Consider the following 27933-nt stretch of genomic DNA (forward strand, 5'->3'; position numbering starts at 1 on the left):
ATGATGATGATGATGATAATAATAATAATAATTAGTTTTTGGGGAAAGGAAATGGCGCAGTATGTGTCTCATATATGGTTTGGATTGTGAGGGTTTAACGTCCCAAAGCGACTCAGGCTATGAGGGACGCCTGTCTCATATATCGTTGGACACCTGAACCGCGCCGTTAGGGAAGGGACAAGGGAGGGAGAGAAAGAAGAAAAGAAGAAAGAGGTGACGTAGTGGAGGTCTCCGGAATAATTTCGACCACCTGGGGATCTTTACCGTGCACTGACATCGCACAGCACACGGGCGCCTTAGCGTTTTTCCTCCATAAAAACGCAGCCGCCGCGGTCGGGTTCGAACCCGGGAACTCTGGATCAGTAGTCGAGCGCCGTAACCACTGAGAAGAAAGAGGTGCCGTAGAGGAGGGCTCCGGAATAATTTCGACCACCTGGGGATCTTTACGTGCACTGACATCGCACAGCACACGGGCGCCTTAACGTTCTGCCTCCATAAAAACGCAGCCGCCGCGGTCGGGTTCGAGCCCAGGAACTCCGGATCAGTAGCCGAGCGCCGTAACCACTGAGCCACCGCGGCGGGGCAAACATTATTGCAAACGAGGAAATGGTGGTGAACGTGAGTGTCGTTTAGTGCGAACTCGAGGTTACATCGATGGATGTCAAAGGATATGAGAGTGATCGACTGCCCGCGATTGTGAGTGAGCGTTGTCAGGCTAATGACGATGGCGATGAGTTTGAACAGGCGACAGCAGGAATGTGAGTGAAAGCCCGTCAAAATGAGTAAGCGTGAGCGTGCGTGGGGCTACTATCTAGAATTAATGAACCACCGCAATGAATGCATGTAAGCGCCAGTGAGTGGTCATGGGTGTAAGTACCCGACTAATGCAAGGCGCTTATAGAAATTAGGGGTAAAGAGACCATTGTGCCTTGGAATACTTGGCGAACAAGTTGTCTGACTCCTGAGCACCGGTATGGCACATCACTGTTTATCGAAAACATTGTTCACAACCCAACACTTCTATGCATTTTTGAACGGGAAAGAGTTTATGAGCGCGATGTTTTTTTTCATATATAGTAAGATTCTGCTACAACAATCAATACATCCGCAGTCCTCCTGTCGGCAGAATGCATTTATTTACTGATAACGTTTTTGCGATCGTTAAAAATGTTTTCCATTGGTTTTCTATGGCAGTCTCAACTGCTTGATGCGATCGATGGAAAAGCTTTAAAAGAAAGTTTCCAACACATCGAAAGAATGAACCGTTACCTTAAATATTTAAATATTTCCGTAACAGTACCTTACACTTTTCTAATATTCAAAATTTTTATCCAAGAAGGTTGGACATGGTCGAGGCGCAAACTTCTCTATAGGTTTGTAATAAAGGTTTCCCGGTTGTCGTTCGAGCTGCGATTTTTTTCTTCGGGTGAAGCACCAGGCGGAAACCTCTGGACGCGGTGGCAGGTCCAAATCTTCCCATCTGAACTTTGCGAGAAGCGAAGAATTTGTTAATTGAGCGGCTGTAGACCCGCGTGTTGTCACCCCAGAGCGACAATCAAAATTATTTTCTTCATTTCTGTGCAGCAATAGTTCTGTCACCGCCGCCGCGATTGCTCAGTGGATGAAGGTCTTGGTTGCTGACCAGAAAGGTGCGGGTTCGAACCCGCGGCGGCTGCATTTCGATGGAGGAGAAATATGCTAGGTACCCTTGTACTGTGCAATCTGTGTGCACGTTCAAGAACCCCATGTGGTTGATATCCGGAGCTTTCCACTACGGTGTCCCTTATAGCGCGATTCTAACAGGGCCTTCAAACCAAGTAAAGAAGTTGTTGTGTCGGGAGGCGCAATATAAACAATAATGATGCCCCTAAAATTGTAGCCTACAGTGGTTAGTCTCAAGGAGAACTCTTACACTTGTTTTTTTTAATATGTATGGAGCCATAACGTAAAGTGTTGCTCAAAATCAGTCGTATGATGAAAACCCTGCACATTGACCCACTAGCAGCAGAGCCCAAAAACTCAGCTCCCTTCTGAGAGTAATGCTTCAGAAACTGTGGCATGTAACGTTTTTCTTTTAATTTGTTTCGTGGTTGTAAATCGTACCTTGGGCACTTGCCTAGCCCATACTTTTCGATGGTATAAATATTCTGTCATGGTCTTCGGCATTTCTTACAAGAGTAGTTCATTCAATTTCGCTTTTTCGCATGCCTATTTGCCCACATTTCATCTCTTATTTTGCGAAGAAAATCATCTGTGTGAACACACTGCCTACCACTCTTATTCTCACCACGAATATCAGTCGTGCCCGTAGGGAATTTTTGTGACCGCATCGGGGGCCCCTTTCTGGCAATTCAGAACGTCAACAAGAGAATCACAAACAGCATAGCCAGTCAGGAAACTCATGTGAGAGAACTTTGAAAAAAAAATGTCCTAAGAAGAAAAGAAAATCCGAGAAAAAACATTGTGCAAATAGGAATATCCCTACCCCCTTTCAAAAGCAGCCAAGAAACTCGCCCCTGGCGTGGTCATAATCAATTTCCAACGTCCTGGCCGGCCACCTTCTCGGCGACAAGAAAGAATGAATTCTCATTAATTCAAATCTCTAATTATTTAAATCAATGGGAACACCAAAGTCGTCCGTTGCGCCTACTCGAGGGAAGTGCGTTCTTTTAATTTACGGCGTGCCGTCTTGCAAAATTGTACCGAATACCCTGACGAATACACTTTCTTCGATATTCTGCGAAAATATGAAGCAAAACTTTGTTTTTTGCCTCTTTCAGAGCTAACAAAGCAACGATATCAAAGAATTTCCCAGCATTACCTGGAGTGAAAGATGTCGCCACCGTCTATGCGAGTTTATTAAATAAAGTGCTAAAGAGCACTCCACCCCGGGAGAGCCGGGAAGACGAGGTTTCGTGTTTGGATTGGCGAGTGTCAGGCCGAAAGAATGGATTGTACCTCGGAATTGGTAGCTGCGCCACAGTGTTCTTCTCTTTGCGCAGCTTAAATTAGCTTAAATTATTTTAATACTGCATTTTTCACATCGTCAGGACATTTAACGCGAGTGAAAGTTCGGCGTTGGACTGGATGGAAGCTTTCACAGCATTTCCACGAGGCCTGCCTCAAAAGGAGTCGTATTTTTACAGATTAATCCACGTATTATGTCCAACCATAGCCAAGGCAAGTAAGAAACCTCGCCTTCCAGGCATTCCTGCGCCTATCCATGGTGTATGAAAGGTAGCGCCTTCAAGTTTCCCTCTAGTTACAATAAGACACTCTATGAACAGCACTGTAACCAAGATGAAGGGAGTAATTCAAGAATAAAATTTTTAATTGTACAGTTAGGACTAATTGAAGTCGGCCTGAATCATTATAATACCGCATTTCAATGACAAAGGCTCTAGGTTCGTTGAAAATGGAGTTCTTGTAGGCCAAAAATGGGGAAAAAAATACAGGTTTCACCACCATCGGGACATTCCACAAATAAACTGCTATGCTTCGATGCTATTTTTTTAGGCAAGATCTCAGAGGCTATGCTACACTGCTATTCAGTTCAAAACACTTATCACGGAGTCCTTCGGCATAGACGTCAGAAGTTTGAATAGAGCTGCAGTAAAAATTTTAAATGAAATTTTCTCAACAGTAACTGCAACTTTTGCAGCCGGGGAAACATCAACATATCTATAAAAAGCAATAGAACAGATCTTTATTTAAACAAAAACCGATAGAGGCGTCCTTGGTGAGCCCGTTAAGCAGTCAAGCTGGCCTGACTGCCTGCACAGGTGAGATGAAATGACAAAAATTAGTCATAAATGGGGAACATCTTGCGTATCTGCAGGACCGGTTTTGGAGAAAGACCCGCTCCAGAAGCATCTACAGCAAGATCTGCCGAGGTGCTGACGCCAACAGGAACTTCGACGTCGGCGGGTTTTGCAGTGAGTATAATGGGGCCGTTCAATCGCACCTTTATTTCATTTCAAGCACTGCACCTCCTGCTGCCGCTGGCCACAGTTAAGAAAACTGCTTTCGAAGCAGGCTAATGAAGCACAAGCTTACGTATAAATGCGCATAAATAGGACACCTAGCTCGGCTAAACTGCATGTATTACGGTGACCTTAACACCGCCATGCTGAGTCGTTAGCTGGTCACTGTAGAAGCAGATGTCACACCTTGTGAACCTGTGTTAGGCAAAACATCAGAGCTGTTAATGCGGTGCGTATTTATTCTTGGTGGAAAGAAGATGAAAGCAACTGAATCAGAGTTACCTTGAGGACGAGATACACTCTAAACAGAAAGGAGTAAAATAGAGTTAACTTTTATAAAAGCTAGTGCACTAGTAGGTCAGCTTACTCCCTTTCTACTCTCCTATAGTAATAATAATAATAAAAATTGCTTTTTGGGGAAAGGAAATGGCTCAGTATCTGTCTCATATATCGTTGGACACCTGAACCACGCCGTAAGAGAAGGGATAAAGGAGGGAGTGAAAGAAGAAAGGTGCCGTAGTGGAGGGCTCCGGAATAATTTCGAGCATCTTTGGATCTTTAACGTGCACTGAAATCGCACAGCACACGGGCGCCTTAGCGTTCTTCCTCCATAAAAACGCAGCCGCCGCGGTTGGGTTCGACTCTCGTATAGGCGCGTACCTGTTTAGAGTGTACAACGGCTTTTTTTCCCTCTCTCTCTTTCAAGGCCGAGAAGGATATCTAGGTGTGGGAGTTTCTTTCTGTTTTCTCCGTACTTAACCTTCCCAAAAAGTAGTCATTTTTTCGTGGATCTACAAGTGAATAATGAAGTAGCGAACTGCAAACTGGTTTTCAAAATTAGACCGACGCAGTACACGCTATATAAGTAAATTGGGCGCTTTACAATGCCAGATAATTATTGGCAAATGTCCTCTGTTCCTGACCATGGGATAGCGAGATTGCATTCCAGCCGCAGCTACCGCGTTTCAATTAAGAAAAAATACCAAACAAATGTCCGTGTGCTGTGCGATGCCAGTGGATATGATAAAGAACCGCAGACATCTATAAATCCAGAGCACTCCGCTACTGCGTCTTTCATAGAACCCGCGCAACTTGAAAACGTTCGAAACCCCATGAGCTTGTCAAATTAATAATTACAAACCTTTCTCTTGTTTGGCGTCAAATTTCCGTGCCTGCGGATTTATGGAGCAAAAACTTCCATTTCGCAGCTGGACCCCAGGAGATTGACAGAGGTTTGTGTTTTGATTTGCTCTGTCTTTGGAGCCTCGAAAAATTCAGAGCCGCTCAAGACAGGTATAACAGGAACTTCGCGGATTAGCGACCTATGAGCAGCCTCTGTAGAAATAGAAGAGTCCAAGGAGCTTGCTCATAAGACATGTAGTGGGGTCCTTGTAGAATTCGTGGTCCTAAGTATCGGAGTGAGGAAGAGGAGAATTCTCCCCACCTTCGAGGGATTCTGAACTCTGGTGATGCATAACAGCCACAAAAAAAGTACGGCCCAGAAGGAGAGCCCCTGGGCTCTGCACTTTTCACAGAATCTGTATTTGTGCAATTTCCCTTTCATTACCCATAGTCTAACTCTTGTCTGGTCATCAACTCTTGTCTGGTCATCTGGAGGTTTTTATTTAAGTGTTACTTCAAGTGCGGATTTTGATCCAAAGCATTCGTTGTTACAGTTCGTGTTTCTTTTATTATTTTTTTTAATTTTTGCTTATTACGGCTGTCTAATGTATTTTATTTTATATTTGTACTGGACCGTTTCACTAGCCGCACGGCTACCGGTCCAAATATTTTTTTTATATAATGCCTCGCACTTTCAAAGTAAAGAATGCTTTGACTTTGACTTTGAAGCCACAATCTACCTCTGAACCAATAGAAGCAGCTGTGCCGATGACGCCTACCGCAGAGATCAAGTCCAGCCCCAACCCTTGCACGGACACGTACTGCGGCGACAACGCGTTCTCGGAGCCAGAAGCGCGCGCCATCCGGGACGCCCTGCAGGCGGTCCAAAAGCGCACCGAGTTCTACTTCTCGGTGCACTCCTTCGGCCAGCTGTGGATGTTCCCCTACGGCTACAGCCGAGAACGCGTTCCCGAGTACAACCAGTTGGTGAGTTCTCACTTCGCAACGACCAACGAATTCACGCTGGAGATAAAACAGCACTGACAGTGCTCGCCAACAAGCCAAGCAGAAAAGGACGCTGAATATCGGGGATACAATGGCACGAGGCTGGCGGAATTCTTAATCTTAATTCTAGGGACATTACCCGTCGCGGTGGCTCAGTGGTTAGGGCGCTCGGCTACTGATCCGGAGTTCCCGGGTTCGAACCCGACCATGGCGGCGCGTTTTTATGCAGGCAAAACGCTAAGGCGCCCGTGTGCTGTGCGATGTCAGTGCACGCTGAAGATCCCCAGGTGGTCGAAATTATTCCGGAGCCGTCCACTACGACACCTCTTTCTTCCTTTCTTCTTTCACTCCCTCCTTTATCTCTTTCCTTACGGTGCGGTTCAGGTGTCCGCCGATATGTTAGACATACGGCACCACTTCCTTTCCCCAAAAACCAATTATATAATTCTGGGGACAAGAAAATATATACGGGACGTCCCAGTTAAAAGTAGCCAATATTTAAAAACAGGCATTGTTTCCTAGGCAGCTAAAGCCAATTGAGTCTGCTGAGAATCGCATGCGTAACCAGCAGTACTTTTGGGGGAGGTTTGGTGAGTGGGGGCTTTAATGCTAAAGCACTAAAAATTCTATGATAAGTCTGTGTGATAACTGAATCTGTGATGTTCTTCCTGTACTGTTGACAAATTCGCTGCATCTTTTATTTAATTTCTTTCCTCGCATTTCTTTCTCTGCCCAAAATGCATTCATTAAAAAATTGTACCACGCGTATTATGCCGGCCATAGCCCTTATACCTGTTCTGTAGGTAAATGAAGAAGGATATAAATAAATAATTAATTCCTCGCAATCTTGTAGTCTATAGGACGCAGGAGGATAGAGGAACAATGCATTCGCTCAGCTGTACCAGAGACAAATTTAATGTAATACTCCGAAGTTCCTTCCACTCCGCATTCGTCGTGCATGGCCTTTCAGCACCGTCACACTTTCTGTATCTGTCTCAAAGAACAAGCTAACATATGAGGGAAATTATGGTACATCGCTGAAAAAATTCTCTGGCATTCCCTCACAGCCGGTGCTATTTCATCTACCCGTAATATAGCCCTCAAACTAATCCAGGCGTGTAACGCGATACTGCAGACTGTAAATCAGAGGCAGGTAAACAAAATCTATAATGTGCGCTACAGTAGACCGTACTGCAGAGACGACTGAGAACTAACTAGCTCTAATAGTGCAGTGTATAATAAGATATGAGATCTATGTGCCTCGTCTCTAATAAGCGCATCACGAAGACTGCGGTCGAAATTAAGATTTTTTTCTATTGCAAGCCCCTTTGACAAGCTAACATTAGCAACAGTGTTGTTTATATAGGACACCATGGCCTAGCAGAAAGACAATGTCAGTTCTAGAAGTGAGCGAGCAAGAATAATACAGTGCAAAGGAGGACAAAAGCGACTCGCACGCCAAAACAAAAAGGTTGTATCAGTTTTTTTTATTATTCCGTACTTTTTAGATGGCTGCAGAACCACGATATCCGAAGAACGACACCCCAAAACTCTGCATGCGTGAAAACAACGAATGAGTCGATGAAAACCGCCAGGAAATACATTTATAGTATAATATACTTTTAGGAGAAAGCGAAATGCAAAGAAGTTTTTCACGTTCTCCGACGCTCAGACATTCCTCAAGAGTCAGGTCCTGTCCCTTTTTTCGGTGGAAGCACACATGTTCTCAAGAAGTTAAATACACCCCACATTATACACAAACACATATCCCGTATAAGGGAAACACGTGACCTTGTATCATACTGCATTGTCTTGCCAAAGCATGCAGGCTTAACCGTCTCCAACGTTTTTTTTTTATTGAAGAAAGATTACCACCACCAGCTGCGAAACTTCCTTGTTTTAAAATTTATGTGGATGTTGCACACGTTAACCACGTATGATTACTCATTATAACCAAGCAAACTGCCACATCTACATTTTTTGCCCTCAGATTTTTGAAGTACTTAATGTTTCCTGACTTATTTAGGCATGTGTTTTTGCCGCCTTGTGAACTTCCCTTGTTCATGGGATCTAACTTAAACTTCAATGTGAAAGTTGTGTGCGCCCATTTACTAAATCTTCCTAGAGGGGCTTGCGGCATTGAAAATAAAAGTAAAATAACTTCTGCGAACTTTCCTTCTCTCTACAACACTTGGTAACAGAAGTCCCATGGGGGACGGGAGGAGGAGCGAAGCAAATTGGCGTTACCCTGTTTACATAAATCCCGTGGCCTACTCCTACGATTCTTGTAAAGAAATATGCGAAATTTACGCGTCAAAGCTGTAATATGGATTATAAATCCAAGCTTGATGTGCGTAAGACGTGGTCTGACTACGAATCGATTTTTTTTACAAGGTATTGCAACTTCGTCTCTTTTAGCTCAACATCTCGCTGAATGCGAAAGAAGCCATCAGAAGGGTGCACGGATCCAACTACACGGTCGGGCCCATTTCGACGACCCTATGTAAGTAAACCACAAAATGTCTGGCACCAAGTACAACCTAGCTATCCGTTTCAGGAAATATTTGAAATCAAGGCAGTTTTCAACGATTCCACACAGGTGTTACTCATTTGTCCATTTCCTGTTTGTCAGCTCCGTCTCTGATATCAACGCCGGTAGATGGCGATGCTTGCTGTGTAGCTTATGTCATAGGGTGAAGGCTGAAAAAAGACAGCGATCTCAACATCATGGTCGGAAACAAACCAGTACCCAAAGTAGACAAAATAAGAATATTAGGTCCTTTCATTCAAAGTAACGGATACAACGACGAAACCATAAAGAAATTGGAAGGCTACGCAGCACAGATGACTGGGATATTCAGAAGAATAGCCCTCAAGGGAAGAGGGCTAAAGGAAAGGAGCCTAGTTAAGCTGGTACAAGCGTACGTCATCAGCCGACTCAGCTACGCTACACCATATCTAAACATCCGGGCCTCAGAAAGAGATAAATTGGACTCCATAATCAGGAGATGCTACAAACGAGCACTCGGAATACCCATAAGCACCTCCACCGAAGGACTCCTAGTAATGGGAATCCATAATACATGGAAAGAAATAGCCGAAGCAGTAAGGACCGCCCAGCAGGAAAGACTCAGCCAAACATACAGAGGCAGGGCCATTCTAAGCATGGTGGGATTGCAGACGGACAGAGGCATGCAAAAGAAACAGGATATTCCAAGAAAAATCAGGGAACAGCTGAGGATTGACCCGCTTCCCAAGAACGTGCATCTCACCTTCAATAAGGAAAGGAGGGAAAAAAGAGCTGAAGCACTAGTCAAACGCTTCAGCGAAGTAAACAGCAAGACAGTGGCATACACAGATGCGGCGAGCGGCAAACTGGGAGCGGCAGTAGCCTCGGTAGTAGATGGCCAAGGTAAAGCAATCTCGGCAGCAACAATACGCAGCCGCAACCCAGAGGTAGCTGAAGAAGTAGCAATAGCGTTTGCTTGCGTAGGCACCAAGGCAAGTTACATAATAAGCGACAGCAGAACAGCCATCTACAATTCGGGAAGGGGCAGAGTAGCACCAGAAGCGGTGCGAATACTAGTTGGAAGGAAAATTGATAGGAAAATTAGCCTCATATGGGCACCAGCTCACACGTCAGTTCCAGGCAACGAGGCGGCGCACCTCTTAGCCCGAGATCTCTACCTCCGGGCAAGAGCAGAGCCGCCCAATTGCAAGAAGCTTGACGAGAGACTACAGACATACACGGAGATAATAGAAAACTACAGATTACAGCGAAGAACTGTCCCTCCACCGGACAAAGAGCTCGGAAACAGAGAGGCAACAATTTGGCGCAGATTACAAGCAGGAAACTACATAAATCCGGTATGGGCATCACACGTCCTGAAAGACGAAGCCATAGACGATAAATGTTAGGAATGCGGGGAGAGGGGGATCCTCGATCACATAATCTGGCAATGCACACACTCCCCAGGGGTCAATGAAGGAATAAATAGTAGAGAAGCCTGGGAGACCCTTCTGCAAAGCGCGGACCCCGCCATGCAGAGGAAAGCCATCCATCTGGCGGTAGAGGCCGCGAAGAGCCAGCAACTCTTTGCCTGCATCTAGTCGCGGAGGCCCCGTCCCCTGCCCCTAGGCCTGCGCGCCAGGGGTAGGGAGTAGGGGGTCTCCATTTCTGATGGAAATAAAAGTTTTTGGAATGGAATGGAATGGCACAAATTGTAGAGAAGGACGCCCCGCCGCTGTGGCTCAGTGGTTAGGGCGCTCGACTACTGATCCGGAGTTCCCGGGTACGAACCCGACCGCGGCGGCTGCGTTTTTATGGAGGAAAAACGCTAAGGCACCCGTGTGCTGTGCGATGTCAGTGCACGTTAAAGATCCCCAGTTGGTCGAAATTATTCCGGAGCCCTCCACTACGGCACCTCTTCTTCCTTTCTTCTTTCACTCTCTCCTTTATCCCTTCCCTTATGGCGCGGTTCAGGTGCCCAACGATATATGAGACAGATACTGCGCCATTTCCTTTCCCCAAAACCTATTATTATTATTATTATTATTATTATTATTATTATTATTATTATTATTATTATTATTATTATTGTTATTATTATTATTATTATTATTATTATTATTATTATTATTATTATTATTATTATTATTATTATTATTATTATTATTATTATTATTATTATTATACGAAAGAATCGAAAAGAGGAGTTAATACAAAAACGTCCGTTCGATTCTAACTCATCTGCAGACACCATTGCAATCGCATGTATGATTCGAAGCCATCATGTTACTATCATGATGTATATAAGTCACCGGCTTAAGCATGCACTAGCGCTACTTCACTGACATTTTAAAGTTCATGGAATTGTCCTTTGAAACGCCTGCTGCCTTGAATGCTTCAAAGAACACTAGAACTGATAAAATATAAAAATTAGGCATTATACACATTAAACGTGACTTTCTTTTTATATCAATAACTTTCTTTTTTACATCAATATACATTTTCTTTTCTGAAGAATACGGTATTGAACCTCAGTGCATAAGTTCTCAGTTGTCCACATGCTGCACAGCTCCGAGACGGACTGTTACTTTCTAACGCCATATGAAGGCTTAATTGGAGTCCCACTGTTGCATTTACGCATTAAAACGTTCCTTCTGTCCGGAAATAATATTAAAGCGACGTAATTTGTTTCCGAGGACACTTAAAACAAGCGAAAGATAACGTCGCAACACAAATTAGAATGGGCGGTATATTAATTTTAGCGGTATACACCTACTTGCCGTCTTCCGCCTTTAGAAGAGCGCCTAATGTCCGAGGAAGGTGCCGGGCTTTTACACAATATTGTGACGTCCTTCGCCATGGTGCGAGAGCAGCGCCTTCGTGTAGGTTGTCAAGATATAGTGGAGGCTTACGCCAAGACTGCAAAAACATTACGTGCATAAACATCGCCCGTCTCGTTAAGACTACACCTATCGCTTTTAGAGCGCTGGCAATAAAATTATAATTGGTTTTTGTGGAAAGGAAATGGCGCATTATCTGTCTCATATGTCGTTGGACGCCTGAACCGCGCCGTGAAGAAAGGGATAAAGGAGGGAGTGAAAGAAGGAAGAAGGAGGTGCCGTAGTGGAGGGACCCGGAAAAATTTCGACCACCTGGGGATCTTCAACGTGCACTGACGTTGCACAGCACACGGGCACCTTAGCGTTTTGCCTCCATAAAAACGCAGCCGCCGCGGTCGGGTTCGAACCCGGGAACTCAGGATCAGTAGCCGAGCGCTCTAACCACTGAGCCACCGCAGCGGGGGTAGCAATAAACCCGCCAACCTCAGATTTCATTGATGTTTGTCTGACTGAAGCTTCTCTCCGTGGCCTTGAGGTTAGTCTGGAAGAGCAACCTGGGTCTCTCTAGCCCCACCGGTGGCAGCACCTGCCATCGCAGGACATTGGCTCATAGCTTAACCGCTGTGCCACTGTGCCAGGAGTGGAATGGGGACTCCCAGCGGTCTGTGAATATAAAGTAGAGAATGGCCAATTCGGAATACTCTCAGGCGGAGTTCAATCCGATGCCGCAGATTTTTCTCTGAAGCCTGCTTGACTGAACACTGAGTCATTTACTGAAATGAAGTGAAGAACCAAAGTGCTAGCGCCCATGTTTCGCGTTTGGCCTAACCACGCTAAATTGTCCCGCCATTTTTTTTCCTGCGTGCCGGGGGATGGCGAATTTTGTGGCCGTTTCGTTATATGCTCCTATAACTCTCGGCTATGGAAAACTTTTCCAGTTTATTAGACAGCGAAATCACGCGCCCAGTGGTCATGGCAGAAGATTTAGTGGCGCAAAGAGCTCTTTCTCAGCTATTTTTATATCTTTCGCTATTTTAAGTATGTACATAGAGACACTGGGAACCGCTCCTCTCCGTTTTTGTATTAAGTAAAAATTTGATTACCTAGCTGTTTCTAGGCATGCCGACGCTTGTACGGCGGAAGAAAAAAAACTGCAAAGACTGCTTACGTGTGGGAATGCGAAAGCATTACAGCCCTTCCGTGCATTGACACCCATCCACACACACACACGTCACACAAACACACGCGCGTATGACACCACCCGGAACGCTGTGCGACGAACGGTACACATAACAATTTAAATACGACAGTCTGGGAAGGCATACAATTAAGGTGCATATGTCATCGGTTCGAATCCGTGTCGCATGCTAGCCTCCAACAGGACAAGCACATGTAACCTATACGCAACGAGAAAAGCGCATGACACAATGACACAACCCGGAACGCTGTGCGAGGCAGTACGACCAACAGTGGCGTCACAATTTCGGCACGAATGGGGGGGGGGGGGGGGGGGGGGTAACTGGTGCCGCATGGAGGTCGGACTATGGCGAGTATAAAGAGGAACGACGGTCGTTGTACAGGGTTGTCTGAAGTGGGGGTGCTCGGCAAGCTATCTTCGTCAAGTACGTCACCCTATTTTTCTTGCCATCGCTGGGATTTTCTGTACCATCTGCGAGTACACACACAGAGTGCCGCCGGCTTTTCACGTAATGGGACTATTAGTGAAAGAAAACGCTTTTATCGGCGAAAAATTTTATTTAAAGATCATCGAGCCAAACTCATAACGTCCACACCGAAAAGAAACGTTTGCCACTGTTTTTCAGTGGACGGCTATGCATCGTCGCCTCTGGGATTGACGCCAAAAAAAAATTATCTCGACGCACGAAGTTTACCACCGAGATACGCCGGTGATGGTGGCACATGTATTTCGTTTTTCTGGCCTTTTTTTAAGTTGCAAAAACTTCGTTTTCTGTTCACAACCCGGTACCCTGACGGTACACGCCAGCTTCAATTTGTCATCAGGGTCTGTTTAATGCACCCGCCGCGGTGGCTCAGTAGTTAGGGCGCTCGGCTACTGATCCGGAGTGCCCGGGTTCGAACCCGACCGCGCCGGCCGCATTTCGATGAAGGTGAAACACTAAGGCACACGTGTGCTGTGTGGTGTCAGTGCACGTTAAAGGTCCCCGGGTGGTCGTAATTATTCCTGTGCCCTCCACTACGGCAACTCTTTTTTTTCCTTTCTTCTCTTAGTCCCTCCTTTGTTCCTTCCTTTAGGGCGCGGTTCAGGTGTCCGCCGATATGTGAGACAGATACTGCACCATTTCCTTTCCCCAAAAAACAATTTTCAATTTTTTTCTGTTTAATGCTTTCCGCTTGCCACTCGCCGCGGTGGCTCAGTGGTTAGTTAGGACGCTCGGCTACTGGTCCGAAGTTCCCGGTTCGAGAACGACCGCGGCGGCTGCGTTTCGATGGAGGCGAAACCTGAAGGCGCCATGTGTTGTGCGATGTCAGTGCGCGTTAAAAGATCCCCGGGTGGTCGAAATTATTCCGGAGCCCTCCATTAGGGCACCTCTTTCTTCTTTCACTCCCTCTTTTATCCCTTCTCTTAGGGCGCGGTTCAGGTGTCCGCCGATATCTGAGACACATACTGCGCCATTTTCTTTCCCCAAAAAACAATTTTCATTTAATTTTTTTCCGCTTCCCCTTGCCTCCTCTTAAGAAGCTTTCAAAAAGACAGGAGTCAGTGCGAATATGTTCTCCGATTGCGGTAAAAAAAAAGGGGGGGGGGGGGCAAGCAATCACCAACATTTCAAAAGGCAGTAAAATGATTCAGAGCGTAAGCTCTACTACGCCATTACTCCGATGGTCATTCGTCTGCGGCCGGACGACCTTGGCCCGTCTTGGAGCGATTTCCAGTTCCAGTTCCAAAAACTTTTATTTCCATCAGAAATGGAGGGAGGCCCTCTACTCCCTACTACTGGCGCTCAGGCCTAGGGGCAGAGGCCAGGGCCTCCGCGACTAGATGCAGGCAAAGAGTTTTTGGCTATTCGCGGCCTCTGCCGCCAGATGGATGGCTTTCTTCTGGGTCGCGGGGTCCGCGCTTTGCAGAAGGGTTTCCCAGGCGTCTCTACTATCTATTCCTTCCCTCACCCCTGGGGAGTTTACACACTGCCAAATTATATGGTCGAGAGTCCCCCTCTCTCCACATTTTTTTACATTTATCTTCTATGTCCTCGGCTTGTAGGATGTGTGACGCCCATATCGGGTTTATGAAATATGCGGCCTGTAGCCTTCTCCAGGTTACTGCCTCTCTGTTCCCGAGCTCCTTGTCCGGAGGAGCGACAGTTCTTCTCTGCAGTCTGTAATTCTCTATGATTTCTGTGTATGTTTGTAGTCTCTCGTCTAGTTCCTTGCAATCTGGCGGTTCCGCTGCTGCTCGGAGGTAGAGATCGCGAGCTAGAAGGTGCGCCGCTTCATTGCCTGGTACTGACGTATGAGCTGGTGCCCATATTAGGCTAATTTTTCTATGCATCTTTTTCCCCGTTAGAATCCGCACCGCTTCTGATGCGACTCTACCTCTTCCATAATTGTAGATGGCTGTTTTACTGTCCCTTATTATATAGTTTGCCTCTGTTCCCACGCAAGCAAGCGCTATTGCTACCTCTTCTGCTACTTCCGAATTGCGGCTGCGTATCGTAGCTGCTGATATTGCTGTACCCTTGCCATCCACCACTGAGGCTACAGCTGCTCCCAGTCTACCGCTCGCCGCATCCGTGTATGCTACCGTCTCCTTATTCATTTCGTTGAATCGTCTCATGAGGGCTTCGGCTCTCTTTTCCCTCCTCTCACTGTTGAAGGTGGGGTGCATGTTTCTCGGAAGTGGGTCTATTCTGAGATGTTCCCTGACCTCCTTCGGGATGTCTTGTTTTTGCTGCGTGCCTCTGTCTGCCTGCAATCCTACCATGCCTAAAATGGCACTGCCTGTATATGTCTGGCTAAGTATTTCCTGCTGAGCTGTTCTGACCGCCTCGGCCGTTTCCTTCAACGTGTTGTGTATCCCCATAGCTAGGAGTCTTTCCGTTGAGGTGCTTATGGGTACTCCTAACGCTCGTTTGTAGCACCTCCTAATTATTGAGTCAAACATATCTCTTTCTGGGGCCCGGGTGTTAAGGTATGGTGTAGCGTAGCTGAATCGACTGATTATGTATGCTTGCACCAATTTTATTAGGCTCCTTTCTTTGAGTCCTCTCCCTTTGAGCGCTATTCTTCTGAATATTCCAGTTACTTGCGCTGCAAATCCTTCCATTTTATTTATTGTTTCATCATTGTATCCATTTTCCTGAATAAAAAAGCCTAAAATTCTTATCTTGTCAACCTTAGGCACCGGTTTGCCTCCTACCATAATGCTAAGATTGCTATCCCTTTTTAATCTTAAAGATTCCGGGTTGTATATTAAGAGTTCTGACTTCTCTGGCGAGCAGGCTAGCCCCCTTCCTGCTGCGTACTCCACTACTGTGTCTGCCGCTGTTTGAAGTTTGTTTTCTATCTCTGCATCGCTGTCCTTGTTTATTCAGACATTTATTTCGTCCGCATACATGCTAAAGTGTAAGTTCTCGATTCCTCCCAGTTTCGCTGGGAGGCCTCTCATGGCTAGGTTGAAGAGGAGCGGGGATAAGACCAATCCCTATGGTGTACCTCTGTTGCCTAGCTCTATTTCTTCTGACTCCAGGTCCTGGTATCTTATTTTGGCTGTCCTATTTGACAGGAAGTCTTTAATGTAGTTGTATATTTTGCCGCCTACACCGATCTCCTGAAGTTCCGATAAGACCGCCTCATGTTTTACATTGTCGAAAGCTTTCTTAAGATCTAATCCCATGATTTCCTTTGTGACCTTAGTCCGAGGGTCTATGATGTCGTGTTGTTATCTCAACATAACGTCTTGAGTACTTAGGCCTGGCCTAAATCAGGCTACCTCGTTTGGCCATAATTTCTTGTCCTGCATGTATCTGGTTAGCCTCGTTTGGATTACATGCTCCATCAACTTCCCCACGCATGAGGTGAGGGAGACTGGTCTGAGGTTCTCCAATTTTAAGGGCTTTCCAGGTCTGGGAATAAGACTGATGCTTGCTTCTTTCCATTCTTTTGGTAGCTTCCCCTTTTCCCACACCTGCTGCATGTATTTAGTTATAGCAGTGATCGACTCATCATCCAGGTTTCTTAGCATTTTGTTGGTTATTCCTCCCGGGCCTGGAGCCGATTTATTTTTGAGCTTGATTATCTCCGCTCTCACTTCCGTCTCTGTTATGGGCGTGTCCAGTTCTTCATTGGCCGGTCCCTCATAATCTGACAGGTTAGTGCGTGCTATGTTCCCTATGTATGTTTGGTTTCCTCCATGAAGCTATCATCTATTCCCTCATATTTGTGCCGTGTTTTGGCCAATATAATGTTCGTCAGTGACTTTGACTGGGTTTGGTCTAGCAGGTGTCTCAGGATGTTCCAGGTTTTCGCTAGGCTCATTCCCTTCTCCATGTCATCGCATTTACTGCACCAGTTTTGTTCGCACAACTGTATTGCGTACTTTACGATCTCTCAGTTTAGCCTGGCTATTCGTCTCTTCAGGGTCCGATTCCATCTCTGTTTTTTAAGTCGGTTCTCTGAGCCTCTTTTTGCCTCTCACATGTGCAGAAGTTTACTATCTGCCACTAACGGGGCTTCTTTGCCTTCTAGAGTTGCCGTCGCTTCGGTAGCATGTCTTTTAAGTGTATTTGTCCACTCCTCTAGGTCCGTTATTGTAGTAGCGGCGGACTCTTCCCTTCGCTTCCTGAATTTGTCCCATTCTGTAACTGTTGGTTGCTTCAGCTGTTTTTCCTTGATACCTTTGGTCGTTGTTGTAGCTATTATATAGTGGTCACTACCTAGGTCTTTCCCCGTATTTTCCCAGGACACCGCCTTGGTGTTCTTTGACAGTGTTAGGTCAGGTGTGGTGTCTGCAATGACACTGTTCCCTTTCCTCGTCGGGGTTCCTGGATCAGTGTGTAGTGTCAGACTCAGTTCTTGTATATCCTCCCAAAGCTGTCTTCCCTTACTATCTTTTCTTTGTATCCCCACTCCTCATGCATTGCGTTTATATCTCCTACTATGAAGAGGGGGTTTCTTCCTGCTGCTTTCAGGGCTTTCCTGAATATGGCCCTGAACCTTACTTGTTTTTGTTTGGGACTTGAGTAGATGTTAAGTAGGAAGAGGCTAGGCTCTTCTTTCCTACCCGTGAGCATTTCTACCAAGACTCCTTCTATGTCCCTGGATTGAATCTCATGTTCGATCGTCGCTATGTTTCTCTTTACTAGAGTCGTTACTCTCGATTTCTCTCCCCTGTCGCTGTGGAATGCCTGATATCCTGGCAGGGATGCTGGTTTCCCGGTCTCTTGTATCGCTATCGCTAGCGGCTTCTCTTCTAACGTATCCACGTAATTTTGCAATAACGCTCGCTTGCGTTGGAATCCTCATCAATTCCATTGCCAAATAATGGACTTATTTCGTGCGTTTCTGGCCATATTGAATTTGGGTAAAAGCGTCCTCCAACTTTTTCTGTCGTTCCCCTAGGGCAACCAGCTCAGTTCTCTGCGTTTGCAATTCAGCTCTTTGCGCCTGTAATTCTGCCGTCATGCTCTCAAATCTCTGATTCATGTTCTCTTGTATCTGGTTGAGTGCTGTCATGACCTGTGCCATGAAGTCTCTCTGTTCTGTTTGTATCGCCTTTATGGCATTCCTATTTTCTTCACATTCCTTCCTTACCTCTACCCATATATCTGTTTCGTTGTCCCCCTTTCGCTTAAGCGGGGGTCTCCTGACTGTTTCTGCCTCCTCCATTTTGTCCTCTACCGTTTCCTGCCGCTTAGCTGTCGAGGGGGTACTTTGTTGTGCTGCCTGCACGGGCTGTATAGGTAGCATGCGAGGGTGAGGGGGCGCTGCCTTCTCTTTTTCCTTTATTGTTTTCGTAAGGTTACTTATTAACCCTTGGCGCTCACTCACTTTCTTTTTCAACTGTTCTATTTCTTTATCTTTATTGTCTGTAACCTGGGAAGACCCTTCTACAAAGCTTACTTGTTTATATTCTTTGGTCGGGGCCCTACTTCTGCTCTGTCTCCTGCCCAGGGATTCTTTGGATCCCTGGATCTCGATCTTCTTGTCCCTTTCGGCGTCGCTTGGGCCCCGGGTGTTACCTGGTCTTTGCTCTTGTTTTCCCCAGTCTCGAGACGCTGTCGTCCCAGCGACACTCCTTCATCTCGCCTGCTCGTGGTGTTTGGGGCCTGCGCTTCTTCTGTTTTCTTCTCCCATATCTTCTTCTTTACTTCGTACGGTGTTCTGTACATCTCCTTGCATTTCTTGTCTCCCATTGGGTGCTCCTTTCCACAGAGCTGGCACTTGGTCTTGCACTGATGACTTCCCTGTGGGTTTTCTTCCCCACAGTTTCTGCACTTTGTTGTTTGGGTCCGGGCATACGTCCTGCCTATGGCCCATCCTGCCGCATGCGTAGCATACTTCGAAGCGTTTCTTGTATAGTACGCATTTGGATGGTGCGGGCGACAGGTACACTTGCCACGGGACCGTGTTGCTCTCAAAAAGAATTAGGACTGCCTTTGCTTCTTTCCCAAGTCTTCTCACTCCCAATACGGGTGGGTTCTTGTTTCCAAAGTACTCGAGTCTCTTTAGGATCTCTTCCTCCGTCCAAAAAAAATCGGTGCATCATAGATCACTCCTTTTCCGCAGTTCTCCGGCGCTGCCACGTAGGCGCTTACCGTCGTCTTTACGTCGCCCACTATGAGTTCGGTGAGCGACGCGTACTTGTTTCTTCTCGACGCATCTCCCGTTGCCACGAGTATAGACTCCTGCTTCGTGTTGAACGTGATTACGTCTCCCGCTCCTCCATCTTCGTTGCCCGCCATTTTGCTGATTGCATCAGCCAGGAAGGCTCCCCCATATTTCATCAGCCTTTCGAGTCCTCCTTGAGGCCTCAGAATGATCTTGTCAAATCCGTGCTCGTGACGTCGCGCTGTCGCGTGACCCGCGCCGCCATAGCAGCAGCTGCTCCGCGACGCTGGCTCTTGTTTATACTCCGACTTCCTCGGCGCGCGGACGAGCGCCGGCGGTGGTCAGTCACGTCAGGCTGGCGACTACTCCGACGCGGCGCAGCGGCTGCGCTAGGAGCAGCGCATGCACAGGTGATACGCAGAACGTTCGACGCGCCTTTAGTCTCGCCGCCGCCTCCATGGACGCTGCTCAGGTGGCTACGCCGTCTGCGCACTCGCTTCGGCGTTAAGCGTCAGGCCGAATCCTCGTCGGCAAGTCAGTTTCGCTAGCCACATAGAACGCGGACGTACCTGACAGACTTCTATACCAAGCACAACACAGCTTACGCTCGATACACTAGGTTCAAGAATAGTTGAACCCCGCCAATTGTTTAATTACTTATTAGCGCTCGTGACAGCACAACCGCCACGCAAAAGCACCCACTTGAGAGGAAAAGAGAACTATAATATTTCTCGGCGCAGCGGAAATTTCATAATTTCATGCATATTGGACATTTACCGCCTCAAAACCAAAAGTTTGACACTCAGCAAAAGATCGCTCAATTACGTTTCGAACCCCGAATTATCATAACCTAAGCGCTAGAAAAAAATTATTGACGCTACGAATATCAACTACTCAAGAGGATATTGAAGCTTAGTCGACTGATTTACATCTTCTTGTATCAAAAATTGTGCTTCGCTTCTTCCATAGCGGTGATTAACTGAACTGAAGGGTAGGCGTTTTTCGCGCGCCTTTCCAGACGGAGTATCCGGAACCAGCGTAGACTGGGCGTACGAGTACGCGGGTGTAACGAAGTCTTTTGTCCTCGAGCTTCGACCTGCCTTCTCCCAGACCACAGGAAACCTGGGCTTCATACTTCCCGTGGAGGACATTCTACCCACCGTGCAGGAGACCTGGGAGGGAATCAAGAGGGCCGTCGCCGCCTAGACCCGCCCATTAACCTGCGTGTTCCGTGCGTCCTATGTTCCAACTCTGTGTCGGCTGCCTCTTAGGAAAGCGCAGTTCCTCGAGAGAAGTTACCGGGCCAAAGCAGTCGTTATAGACCCTAAATGATGGCCAGTTCTCTCTATGAACGGGACATATTCAGGGTGTTTCATCTAAGACATTACACATTAAAAATAGCATTTTGAGTTAGTAGAGCAGCCGTTTACGGCATAGCACTTTCTCGTCTGCTACTAGCACCTTTCCAGAGCATTAAAAGTCTTTCCTACCTACCTACGGCATAGCATTGTCAGCAGTGTAGTACTACACCAGTATACAATTAACAGGTGCTAACTAGCAGGCTGGTTAACTAATATTGATTGCTAAACTTTTTAACCATTAGTGTTTCGGCTCCTTGTTTATTGAGAGGCGTGTAGAGCCCCGGAAGTAATATCCGTATCAGATTTTTGAATTTTCAAAACCCTGTTGGCCCTTAGCGCTGTGGTCCAGCAAATTACGGCTATTTCGACAAGTTACGGGCACTAGAGAGGTTCCTTTGCCTGCACGCTTCTCGAAGGCGCATATATTTTGACGCGATCTAGTCAAAATTGGTTGTGCCACAGCGCCAACGGTAAGCGCGTTTTCGAAACTCCAAAACTGATATGGATTTTACTTACTCTGGGCTCCAGTCCAATCAACAATTAAGGAGCCTATGAATAATAGTTAGAAATTTAACTATAAAATAATAACCAGCCTATTAGCACCTCTTAGCTGTATTTTTATGTATTAGACCACTTACAATGCTATGCCACAAAAAGCGCCCTTCTAACTCCAAAATCTTTTTTCTGAAAATTATGTAAAATCAGGTGAAATGATCTTTATACTATAGTTCTGTCATCCTGCCCTAATGGCAGAAATTTGCCGTGGACACGGTATTTTCTGCGCTACTTCATAGTGATTGTGCTACTTAGTTTTGTTGTTTATAACGACAGAAGACCGTGCAACACCAAAAAGAACGTGGACAGACGCTAAAGGCTTTTTTGTCGTTGCCGAAGATTTATGTATGTTCGAACATAAATTGACACTTCGTTTTAGCGACGAAAATATTGCGTCCTCTTATTCAACGCCAGTGCTACACAAAAGTTTTTTATGAACCGAATGAGATGAAGAGTTAAATGAAAACATAAAAATGGCATCTTGCTTTCCCGAAAATCCTCAATAGGTAGGACTCCATGACCACATACTGGGTATTGTTCCTGGGCGAACATCATCTGTACCTTTCCATGGTGCAGCTGCTGTATAAAGATGTCTTCTATAATGTCACTGAGCTACACAAGCGAGTTTCCCGCTTAAATTCAACCACCCAAGTTTAAAAAACGAGCACGAGACATGGAGTGCACACCTCTTGATGATTTGTGCTTCCCTAATGCACCTGTCTAGCTCGTTCCTTACCTTACTGCACCTATTAAAATCGTTCATTTTGAATATTGGCGCGAAAAGGCCCACTTTGCGCTATCCGGACTGCTTCTGGACAAGTAAAACAGTCCAGTATGTTGCAAAAGAACTATACCTCGGTATTGGAAGGTATTGGAACCGTTTTTTTTTTTTCATCATCAGTTTGAGGGAATATTTTTAACGTTCTCGCGAAACTGGTCAACACGGAGTGATCACAGCGAGCATGGCGTGCAAGGTGGCATCGTTACGTATCGACCCTGATCATCAACGGCGGTGTTCTCGTGTTTCCCCAGCATTGAGACTTGGCTTAGTAGTTGCAAGCGACAGCTTTGTGAGAAAAGATGAAATTCATTCGTCTTATTTGCTCCATCCAGCCCAAACTAACGACAGGTGTCTGTCTGTGACTCTCCTTTTCACGTTTGCCGAGGAGATTAACTGCTTTCCGAGCCTCTTAGAAGGCATTGGACACGTTCTGCAAGATTCCGTGCAACCAGCAGTGTAGAAGATCCAGTTTTCTTCAAGATGGTCTGGAGTCGACCTTGCCTCTAAACTGCGGAGTGTCCCAAAGCGCTTCGTGCGATTGATTGATTGATTGATTGATTGATTGATTGATTGATTGATTGATTGATTGATTGATTGATTGATTGATTGATTGATTTATTGGTTGATTATTGATTGATTGATTGATTGATTGATTGATTGATTGATTGATTGATTGATTTATTGATACAATTTCGTTACTCATATGGTGGTTAGGGGTAGTGGGTTAGGAAGAGGTTGGTGAGGGAGAAATGATCGGCATTCCTTTGTCCAGGAGTCCATTGGACTCAGCTGCGGCTCTGGCTCGCTGTTCCAGCCTAAACTGACGCTGCAGCTCCGAATCGACTAATAGGCTCTCCCACTGCTCAAGGCTGGGGCTATGTGCAATTTGATTTTTTTTTTTTACTGATTGAAAAGTTCGGCATGAAGAGTTGTGTCATTTTGAATACTCGTTTCCCACATGACAATGCATAAAACGCATATACCTGATTTTTTTATTATTAAAATTTTGACTGTATATATTTATATATGATTTGAAAATTTTTGCGCACATCTCAAATTTTGGTAATCTAATATTTTTTTTTTCTTCGTAAGCAACACATATCTCGCTTTTTCTCTGTCTTTAAAAAGAGCACTATGATATGATTTTATTTATGGTGATTTAACGTCGCAAAACGACACAGATTATGAGGGACGCCGTAGTGAAGGGCTCCGGAAATTTCGACCACCTGGGGTTCTTTAACATGCACTGCCATCACACAGTACACATGCCTCTAGAATTCCGCCCCTATCGAAATTCAACCGCCGTGGCCGGGATCGAACACGCGTCTTTCGGGTCAGCAGCCGAGCGCCATAACCACTGAGCCACCACGCCGGCTAGCTACACTATGTTGTGCTGTAGTAAAGCAAAATATTTAAATTTAGGGATGAATAAATTTTTAACCAGACCACCTTTAGAATGTCCGTTCACCCGTGGTAAGGGTAGAGCTACGTTGTGCGCTTCAGTACAGCAGGGCAACTCTCTTTGAAATTTAAGACGGCGAACTAGCTCAAATTCAGTCCATGCTGCCACAACAAATAAAGGCTGAAGGCATAGTTAGAAAATGAGGCAGGGTAATCTCAACTGAGCACGAGAACAGCGCCTGGTCATACTACGCCACATGTTTTCATCGCCATATCGTAACCACAGTTCTTAAAATTACAACACTGGGCCATTTATTAAGCCGAAAGCCTTAAATGGCTCATACTTGCTTCCATAACCTTGCCCAGTCTCAGGTCATGTCGGGTCTCAAGTCATGTCACATCGATGACGTCATCAGCGAATAAAAAAAATCCTTGTGCACGGCGGGATTCGCACCACCATCCCTCCGTTCCGCCGCCGAGCGTGCTAACGACTACGCTACTTCCTGCCAACGCATATGTAGTTCTCCTTGCCTGGGACGCCGGAGAGTGTTTGCGGAAAGGCGTCGAATCAGACGGATGCCTCCCAAACGCCCCCCCCCCCCCCCCTTGTGTCTCCAGCATTTAAGGTTCACAAACAATTGTGTACTTAAAGGGAAGCTGAAACGGTTTTCAAATCGCATGAAACGCTGTGGTTGGGAAGAAATGACCTTGAAAATCATGTGTGTTAATTTTTTCCCCATTCTGTCCGCAAACAGAGCTGCAATCGCTTCTTAAAAACCCGCCGCCGGCACGCCCTCGTCGCTTCCGGAAGCGCCGGGTGGGAGGACGGCAGAGAGGGAGAACTGGCGGAAGTGACGCCATTCACGGAGAGTCGGCCGGCCGTCCGGCTGCGCTTGCTTCGCTGCGGCCCGCGCTTTGGCGAACCACAGATCAACGTAATCTTATGGCACTGCCGTTTACTTTCTCTCGTTCGGGCGTTCCGTGTAATGGTTGAAGCCTGTATATAAACCACTTTTGGCATGGTACTCCTTTCGAACAGCGCTCAGCCAACAGCTTTGCAGAATCCGTCGGTTGTTCTCCGTCAGCCTCTTCCATGTTAACCAGACAATCTGGTGGTACGCAGCATGCCGAAGTTGCCTGCACAGAATATGTGCATCAGTATTTTTCTTTTCGTTATATTACTTTGTTACCTGTTTGTAAACGCTTTGCCTTTTCCAGCATGTTGACATCCATGCTGAGCTAAGGCCACTTCCAGCACTGTCTTTGAGGCACACAGTCTTAAACTCTTTTGAGCTCGTTACGCACTCTGTGCCTTTCGGCTTTTTCCTGATAGCTTGCACCTCGTGGCAGCACAAGCAATTCTCTTAATCTTTCATCAGCGCGGAGCACATGCAGCTGCACCTAACTGAACAAAAAAGCGATTATATAAGCCTAGTATACCTGAGCAAAGCAAACATTTGCATTCATGAGCGCTTGGTCATGGCTGACGATCAACAATGGCGCCAAAATTCATGCAAATTTGTCCTTGAGTCAGAACGGCAAAGTTCTCGAGCCGCGGTACGCATATATCTGCCACAAGCAATGCAGCCAGTTATCTCGACACGCAACAGCAGCAACTATATATATATCTCGCCGCACACTAGTTTTGATGAGCAGCACTGCGAGCTCCGAAACGCAGCCATAATTATTGTTCAAAAGCGTGTTCAGCATGCAAAAAAAAACATACGGGGGTAAGTGCAGAAGAGTCATGGTTGAATAGTAGTAGCCCGAATATGCGACAGAAGGAAAGCGCACACGGGAGCTCCCTCCCGGTCGCCTCGTCTCTTCGCGCTGCAGTACAGCAGTGAACCCACTCCAACTCATCCAGTTTGGCATTCTTTTGTTGTTCTAAAAGGCGTTCGGGAGTAATTAGGCAAGTAACTATAAATAAATGAACAAACAAATGCTTTACCTCTCGTGACTCGTGTAAGCTTGCCGGTGATCTGAATTAGATCATGTTTAGAGGCGTTACAAAAAGTTGGTGGCCAGGTTTTATGCAGCAGCGGTACACAAAAACGTTTCGACGCAATTTACTTTTTTTATATTGCCATTTGCACCTACACAAAAGATATGCATGCGCATGCAATTACGCAAAACATACGTATCAGCCGAGATTTGGTTTTCGTGTTACCATGGTAGGACGTGAAAGGCCCATACTGGGTTAACGAAATTTCCGGCTTGCAGGCGCTGCCATGCGGTCGCTTCTCAATTACTTATCTTCTTATCAGGCGCTGGCACCAGTTTTCTGTTAAGTCTGTATAGTTCTCAACGATTTCGGAATAGGTTTGCGCGCGCTCGTTCAGGTACCGACAGTCCGGCGGTTCCACAGTAACCAGGAAGCAGAGAATATGGGAATGCGCCGACTACCCCGGAGTCGACGAAGATATTGACAGCAGAGAAAGCTGGGAAGCGCTGCTGCGCAGCGAAGAACCCGCTCGGCAGAAACAAGCCAATCCACCTAGCGGCTGATGCCGCGAAGAGATAAAATCTCTTTGTTAACCTTTAGTCACGGAGGCTCCGGCCCCCGCCCTCCAGGCCTGCGTGCCGGGGGCGGTGAGCAGTAAGAGGTCTTAATTTCCGGTGGAAATAAAAGCTGTCATCCATCCATCCACCCTTCCAGTCGAGATTTCCAACACGTGAAAATGTCGCGGCTTGACTTTCGCTGCCGGCGCACTCCGCGGCATCGTTGGTTCCACCGTTTTCTGAAGCTGCTGATGGCTCGAACATGTATGGCGAAAGTACAAACTGTTCCACACTGCTTCAATTATCCATAATTTCCAAAACCTAGTCCTTAAAAGCCAGCTGAAGCAACGCGCTACGCAGCAACGCCGTCGGTGCCGGCCGGAGGTCCCCGTGGATGACGTCATGACGGTCCCGACCAATCGCGGGCAAGAGCGGCGTTCGCTCGGCGCCCTGAGGCGATGGGGCGCGTTATCTTCTAATAAACAACTTTTTGCGTTTATTTCCGCTCTTTTCGAATGAGATATTCTTTTTCAGCGGACTAAAAGCTATAAAATGACGTAGAAAACTCATTTTTTTTCGAAAAGTGCTTCAGCTTCCCTTTAATTAAAATCTTAACCACACATCAGTCACACAAGCATCAGCACCGCGCTAAAGGCTTTCGCCTCACCGCACTTTAGGTCAACAAAGTGCACCCCTGATCTTTTGCACGGTGTCCTGGCGTTGCAACAAAAGTGGCGATGTTATGATGACAAAAATTTTGGCCTCGCAACGAAGCTTGTCTGGTCTTAAACGCAGAAGACTGGAAACCAAAGAAGGTACTGTCTTCAGACGACAAGAATTCTAATCGTCACGAAAAATTTGTGCTCAGAAATAGACAAAAATTCCTATTGTAAGGATAAAAATTTCCAGTGCTCTATTTCTAGTGAGTGCCATTTCGTTCGGCGAATGCGAAGTAAGTGGTTCCTAGTACTAGCCCACACATGGTACGCCAACAGGGGAGTCAAATGCTAAGAGGATATTGCAGTAACATATGGTGAAGCCATGATGGCATTATAAAGAATCTTGCTAAAAAACATGCCAAATTAACCTCTGCCTGCTTCGATGAACACTAAAACACGTTCAAAGCCCTTATGTTATTTTTGTACTTTTAGCTACCCCACTTGATAAAAAAACGACCCAGGAAGGCAGTTTGTAAGCCTTAGTTTCATGACAATAACGGTCATGGTAGTGCCGGGTCGCATCACATCTAAAAAATTCACAGAGGCATTCAGTTACATCACGAGTTGACAAGGCGATAGTATTAACGTCACTTCGGGTAAAAGGATGGAAAATTTCATCACCGACGATACTTACTTTTTTCACTGAGGCTTCTAATGCTATGTAATTGAGATATCACTGTTGCCAGATCAGCACGCAGTGTCTTTTGTCCGTAGAGTGACGACTGGTTAGCAAGGGATGTGAGCATAATGGATCCCACGGGGGTCGATTAACAGCTATGTTTAGGGATGGTGTGAGTGGGAGAGTGGCGCCCGCTTTCGGTTATAGTGCGCATTATTGTAGTGCGCTGACAGTAAATCCACCAATTTCATATTTCGCTAAGTGTTTGTCTGTCCGAAGCCTAGGACAGATGGCCCGCCGGGTTGAGGGCAACCTGCAAGCAGGCTTTATGGCCCACTATGCTAAACCATTATGACAAAACACTCTACGGTCGCGAGTGAGTTTCGAACCCACGGCGGAGCGACCAGATCCGCTTCGGTCGCCACTGCACGAGAACATTACGTCATCAATTTCCATCCGTGAAGAATAGATCCAAAATACAATGCTATCGCATTGCGCATTTAAACCGAAGTGCTAGCGCACGTAATTTTTTCCCTCCATACACACTTTGTTGCCTCGCTTTCCAAACGAATAAATTAGCACATTCAGTTCAATGTTTCCCTCGATATTTTATAATACGCTGAATTAAAGTACAATAATCTGAACTAAGCCAGCTTCAAGTCAAACTATGTTCAATTGATATTGCCTGCTTTTAACAATTACAGCTAGCTCCGCTTGCTTGAATGCT

At 46.2% G+C, this 27933-nt stretch overlaps 1 protein-coding gene across 2 annotated transcripts in view; it reads left to right on the plus strand.

Moving 5' to 3' along the window:
• Positions 1–20683, plus strand: part of LOC144100421 (zinc carboxypeptidase-like) — a 33467-nt gene extending 12784 nt beyond the window's left edge. For both annotated transcript variants that reach the window (XM_077633382.1, XM_077633383.1), the window contains 4 exons: positions 3839–3935; positions 5890–6092; positions 8529–8613; positions 20287–20683. In XM_077633382.1, the coding sequence (XP_077489508.1) occupies positions 3839–3935; positions 5890–6092; positions 8529–8613; positions 20287–20474 (573 nt within the window). In that variant the 3' untranslated portion in view covers positions 20475–20683. The remainder of the gene's footprint in view (positions 1–3838; positions 3936–5889; positions 6093–8528; positions 8614–20286) is intronic.
• Positions 20684–27933: the final 7250 nt, after the last annotated feature.

The sequence above is a fragment of the Amblyomma americanum genome, chromosome 8 (assembly GCF_052857255.1).
Source record: "Amblyomma americanum isolate KBUSLIRL-KWMA chromosome 8, ASM5285725v1, whole genome shotgun sequence".
NCBI lineage: Eukaryota > Metazoa > Arthropoda > Arachnida > Ixodida > Ixodidae > Amblyomma > Amblyomma americanum.